The following is a 6,391-nucleotide window of genomic DNA, read 5'->3' on the forward strand; positions in this document are numbered from 1 at the left end:
CAAGGTCTAGCTGAAGGCAGATGCCCTAATTCCTTAATGCAGATGCTAAGAGATGGCAGAGTTGATCTTTTATCATCTCTTGGTGAAAGCCCAGTAACATAAGACTGCTCTAGGCTGTCTGCATGCCTGTCTATCTAAATTAACTAGCTTGTTTGCTGAACACCGGGTTAGGCTCTCAAATTACCCTCTGATTCTGATGTGGCCTGAGTGTGACAGTTAATTATTGAGAATATCAAAACAATTACCCAGCATGATCATGTAGTATTTAAACAGTCCTGACAGAACTGTACCTTTGTGAACAGTGCTTTTGATTGTTCTACATGGCATATTCACATCCATTTTCTTCCACAGGGTGATCTTCTGTTCTAGGGAGAAAGTGTCTCATTTGCAGAAAGGAAAGGCACCTGCGGTATTTGTGAAATGCCATGACAAGTCTCTGAATAAGAAGTCAGGCTGGTGAGCATTCTGGGCTAAAGCTGACTGGGCATCCTGAGCTTGCACCCTAAGGGAGGCAGCTTCATGCATTCCTCTTCACCCCATCACCAGCAGCTTGCCCTGACTCATGTGATCAAAGCATTCGGTCAGTCTTTCTTAGTCCTTCTGCATATGTATCAAATGGGTCTGTTGCTTTATGCAATACTTCCCTTTTTTCTTTCTCCTGTTGTTTCTCCCAGCCCGGACCTTCAACCCAGGCACACATTTTAGGTTTTATTTTACTCCTTGAACTACCCCTGAATCTTCACTTCTTTTTTCTCTACTGCGTCTCTGCTGACTTTGCAGATGCCATCTGCAGAGCATGTAACACAAGTTTAGTAGTCGCCGTTCTGGCTGTGGGTGCAGCTCTTCCCAGGATGTATTCAGGGAAGTAAAAAGGTCTCACTGCATCACCTGCAGCCACATAGTTCTTGATTCTCCAAGTGCCAGCATACTCTGGGACACACAGCCAACAGGGCTGCCCCAAGCACCCATCTCAAAACCCTCAAAGCTGCCAAGCAAACAGAATGAGAGTTATAGGAAACTGTTCTCTCTTCTATCTCCAAACAACTCTGTGCCTCTTTCCTACCTGACCTTTAGGGCTAATCCATGTGGCAGCTGTTAGCTGCATCTTTCCAGAGCGTCAGTACTAAGAGGACACTAAGCATGTGACCTTCACCACTCCTGTTCTGAATTCCAGGAATATGCCCTTTTCAACCCTCCACACATCCCCTGCCAGACAGCAAGTGCTAATGGGTTACAGGAACAAAGGGGAGAAATATTAGATCATGTCATACAAGCCAGTGACACAAGAAATGATGGGAAAGACTGGACACAGAGTCATCTGGAAACAGGAAAAGCAACTGCTTTTGGTTTGTTCTTTTCCTAGTTTGCGTTTGAGACAAAAGTATAGTATAAGAATTGCCTTCATGCCTGCAATCCCAGCACTTTGGGAGGCTGAGGCAGGTGGATCACCTGAGGTCAGGAGTTTGAGACCAGCCTGGCCAACGTGGCGAAACCACCTCTCTACTAAAAATATAAAAATTAGCTGGGTGTGGCGGCACATGCCTGTAATCCCAGCTACTCGGCAGGCTGAGGCGGGAGAATTGCTTGAACCGGGGAGGCAGGGGTTGCAGTGAGATGAGATCACGCCATTGTATTCCAGCCTGGGCAACAGAGTAAGACTCCATCTCAAAAAAAAAAAAAATGCCTATTAGGAAAAGTATATTAAAGACCCTATGTGTAACATCTTTAATATTTTTAAATTCTACTTTATAATAGATTTTATACACGTTTACTATAAATAGATTAGGAAAAATGAGCAAAATTAAAATAAAATCACTGTGACCATATCACTCAGAGACAACCCCAATTAACGTTTTTATTTATATTCTTTGGGACTTTATATATACATAATATTTATATGTTTTTCATCTTTTACAAAAATAGAATTATGGTGTATATACTCTGAATGACTAGATGAGACCATCTGGATCAAAAGCATTAATGTAAGAACATTCAGGATAAACTCAAAATGGAGAATAGTTAGTGGTATTGAGCCAGGCAAAATAACGCAATTCTTATCTAACTGGAGTCTTTTCTTCTAAGAGGTTATTACGTTGTTTTTCCTCATCACAAATCTGAGGCAATATCATACTTTCTTCAGTTCTTAGAAGAGACTTTTAGATGAAGTTTTTTTTGTTTGTTTTGGTTTTTTTTTCTTGAGATGGAGTTTCGCTCTTGCTGCCCAGGCTGGAGTGTAGTGGCTCGATCTCAGCTCACTGCAACCTCCACCTCCTGGGTTCAAGCAATTCTCCTGCCTCAGCCTCCCAAGTAGCTGGGATTACAGGTGTCCGCCACCACACCTGGCTAATTTTGTATTTTTAGTACAGAAAGGGTTTCACCATGTTGGTCAGGCTGGTCTTGAACTCCTTACCTCAGGTTATCCACCTGCCTCGGCCTCCCAAAGTGCTGGGATTATAGGTGTGAGTCACCACACCCAGCCCTAGATGAAGTTTTATACATGCATTTGTATTACACATAAATAGCATGCATATTCTCCCAGAGCATCTACAACTTTAAATCTACATGTGAATGTGAAAATAAAACCTCATTAAATTAGTAAATAACTCTAGCTGCTTGTAAAGCACATCCAGTCATATTATTTATATGTTACAAGACTTTATCTGAGAAAGCCTAATGAAGCATTCCTTGTCTGATTATAGGATTACTGACAGAACAGTTATTTAGACAGAGAATGTTCCGATGCATTTTATTTTTATTTTTTACTTTTATTTATTTTTGAGACAGTCTCGTTCTGTTGCCCAGGCTAGAATGTGGTGGCGTGATCTCGGTTCAATGCAACTCTGCCTCCCGGGTTCAAGTGATTCTTGTGCCTCAGCCTGCCAAGTAGCTGGGATTATAGGTGCCCGTTACCATGCCCAGCTAATTTTTCTGTTTTTAGTAGAGACGGAGTTTCACCATATTGGCCAGGCTGGTCATTGAACTCCTAACCTCAGGTGATGTGCCTGTCTTAGCCACCCAATGTGCTGGGATTACAGGCATGAGCCACAGCACCCAGCCAGATGCATTTTTAAAAACGTACCTGAACTTTATCTAGGAGGTAATTATAAATTACACTAATAATCTTCTACAGTTTCTTTCTTCTGTGATTAAAATCAATCAAATCAAAGATTCTCTTTCTCACACCTTCTGCTAACTCCTCAGAAACCTCATATCACAAGAAATGAAATGGAACAGGCCTTTCGTTTGATACATTTGAGAATAAGAAATCCTCTAAATTTAGAAGTAATTTGGCCCAGTCCTCCAAAAATGATGCACCTTATTGGGACGGGGCTAAATAGTTGCTCCAGTGTCTTCCATTCCTACAAACCTGCCATTCTCTGATCCATTATACACATCTCCCCTGGGTTTATTCTCACAACCTTTGTTCTGAAATTCCATTTGAAGGCTTTTTCCATCCTAAAACCAGTGGGGGATGGGCGGGGATTATAAAACACTCAGAAGATAATAAATTGCCCTTTTTCCTGTGCTTTTTCTCAGAAACTGGGCAGATCTACAGAACAAAGAACGGCATGTGAATTCTGTGAAGAATGAAGTGAAGGAAGTAACTTTTACAAAACATACCCAGTGTTTGGGGTGTTTCAAAAGTGGATTTTCCTGAATATTAATCCCAGCCCTATCCTTGTTAGTTATTTTAGGAGACAGTCTCAAGCACTAAAAAGTGGCTAATTCAATTTGTGGGGTATAGTGGCCAAATAGCACATCCTCCAACGTTAAAAGACAGTGGATCATGAAAAGTGCTGTTTTGTCCTTTGAGAAAGAAATAATTGTTTGGGCGCAGAGTAAAATAAGGCTCCTTCATGTGGCGTATTGGGCCATAGCCTATAATTGGTTAGAACCTCCTATTTTAATTGGAATTCTGGATCTTTCAGACTGAGGCCTTCTCAAAGTTTACTCTAAGTCTCCAAGAATACAGAAAATGCTTTTCCACGGCATGAATCAGACTCATCTACACAGCAGTATGCATGATGTTTTAGAATGATTCCCTCTCTCTATTGGAATGTGGTCCAGACGTCAACCAGGAACATGTAACTTGGAGAGGGACGAAGAAAGGGTCTGATAAACACAGAGGTTTTAAACAGTCCCTACCATTGGCCTGCATCATGACAAAGTTACAAATTCAAGGAGATATAAAATCTAGATCAATTCATTCTTAATAGGCTTTATCGTTTATTGCTTAATCCCTCTCTCCCCCTTCTTTTTTGTCTCAAGATTATATTATAATAATGTTCTCTGGGTAGGTGTTGAAAATGAGCCTGTAATCCTCAGCTGACACATAATTTGAATGGTGCAGAAAAAAAAAAGATACCTTAATTTTATTATTAGATTCTCCAAATGATTTTCATCAATTTAAAATCATTCAATATCTGACAGTTACTCTTCAGTTTTAGGCTTACCTCGGTCATGCTTCAGTTGTACTTCCAGTGCGTCTCTTTTGTTCCTGGCTTTGACATGAAAAGATAGGTTTGAGTTCAAATTTTGCATTGTGTGAGCTTCTACAGATTTTAGACAAGGACCGTTTTTACTAAGTAAAAGGGTGGAGAAGTTCCTGGGGTGGATTCCTAAGCAGTGCTTGTAAACCATCACGTGCAATGAGCCACATGGAGTACCATGAGGGTTGCTATTTGTTGTTTTTAACAACTAATCAAGAGTGAGTGAACAATTATTTATAAACTAGATCTCCTATTTTTCAGAATGCTCTTCTACGTATAAATATGAAATGATAAAGAAGTCAAATATCTCAGAGGCTATAGCTGGGAACCCGACTGTGAAAGTATGTGATATCTGAACACATACTAGAAAGCTCTGCATGTGTGTTGTCCTTCAGCATAATTCGGAAGGGAAAACAGTCGATCAAGGGATGTATTGGAACATGTCGGAGTAGAAATTGTTCCTGATGTGCCAGAACTTCGACCCTTTCTCTGAGAGAGATGATCGTGCCTATAAATAGTAGGACCAATGTTGTGATTAACATCATCAGGCTTGGAATGAATTCTCTCTAAAAATAAAATGATGTATGATTTGTTGTTGGCATCCCCTTTATTAATTCATTAAATTTCTGGATTTGGGTTGTGACCCAGGGTGCATTAACTTAAAAGATTCACTAAAGCAGCACATAGCACTGGGAACTCTGGCTCCGAAAAACTTTGCTATATATATCAAGGATGTTCTGGCTTTACATTTTATTTATTAGCTGTAAATACATGTGTGGATGTGTAAACGGAGCTTGTACATATTGGAAAGGTCATTGTGGCTATCTGCATTTATAAACGTGTGGTGCTAACTTTGTATGTGTCTTTATCAGTGATGGTCTCACAGAGCCAACTTACTCTTATGAAATGGGCTTTAACAAAACAAGAAAGAAACGTACTTAACTGTGTGAAGAAATGGAATCAGCTTTTAATAAAATTGACAACATTTTATTACCACACTAAGTCATTATTTTGTATCATTTTTAAAGTAAATTTATTCTTAGGTCAGATTCACTCAGCATATTTTGACTAAGTAACCACTGTACTTAGTAAACCAAAGAGCTTCTGAGAATTATAGTGCACCTTATAGATATTTTTAACATTTATATTTGTATAAAGCTAAAGAAAGCCTTACATATCCTTTAAACTGACTATAGAAGAAAATGATACAGAATTTTGCCTGCATAAAGTACACAGGACTATTCTTGCCTACAATATGCTTTTTCACAAGCAAAATGTTAGACTAATATAAAATACCTTTGGCCATTTTATAGTATACATCATCTCTATTTCTGAGGCCTCATTGTTAGCTGTAACGCAAGTAGCATTTGTGCAATAAAATGAACTCTTTGGTATGGGAGGGTACATTTTTTAGAATTTTGCTTTGGGTTGCCTTGATAATTAATAGCATATAGTCCATTTATGCAGCTAAGTAGGGATTGCTTCTTAGTACAGTCAGGAAGAATTTAGCCCAGAAAACAATTATTTTAATGGCCACTGACCCAAACTTCCAGGCTGAAGAGCAATGGCGTGATCATGGCTCACTGCACCTCCACCTCCCAGGCTCAAGTGATTCTCCTGCCTCAGCCTCCCAAGTAGATGGTACTACAAGCACATGCCACTGCACCCAGCTAATTTTTGTATTTTTTGTAGAGATGGGGTTTCGCCATGTTGCCCAGACTGGTCTTGAATTCCTGGCCTCAAGTGTCTGCCCTCCTTGGCCTCCCAAAGTGCTGGAATTACAAGCATGAGCCACCATGCCCAGCCTTGACCCAAACTTTTATTGTCAGTTAGCTATTGGGGCTTCTGGAGTTTGGGTCTCCCCTGACAGGAGGGGGCTCCCCAGTTCACACTTGGCCACT

General features: G+C 40.2%; 1 protein-coding gene across 1 annotated transcript in view; it reads left to right on the forward strand.

Annotated features, from left to right (window-relative positions):
- LPL (lipoprotein lipase) overlaps nucleotides 1–5,488 on the forward strand; it is a 28,185-nt gene extending 22,697 nt beyond the window's left edge. The window contains exons 9-10 of the mRNA XM_003823626.5: nucleotides 352–456; nucleotides 3,538–5,488. Coding sequence (XP_003823674.1) covers nucleotides 352–456; nucleotide 3,538 — 106 coding nt within the window. The 3' untranslated portion in view covers nucleotides 3,539–5,488. The remainder of the gene's footprint in view (nucleotides 1–351; nucleotides 457–3,537) is intronic.
- The last annotated feature ends 903 nt before the right edge of the window (nucleotides 5,489–6,391 follow it).

Source organism: Pan paniscus, chromosome 7 (genome assembly GCF_029289425.2).
Source record: "Pan paniscus chromosome 7, NHGRI_mPanPan1-v2.0_pri, whole genome shotgun sequence".
Lineage (NCBI taxonomy): Eukaryota > Metazoa > Chordata > Mammalia > Primates > Hominidae > Pan > Pan paniscus.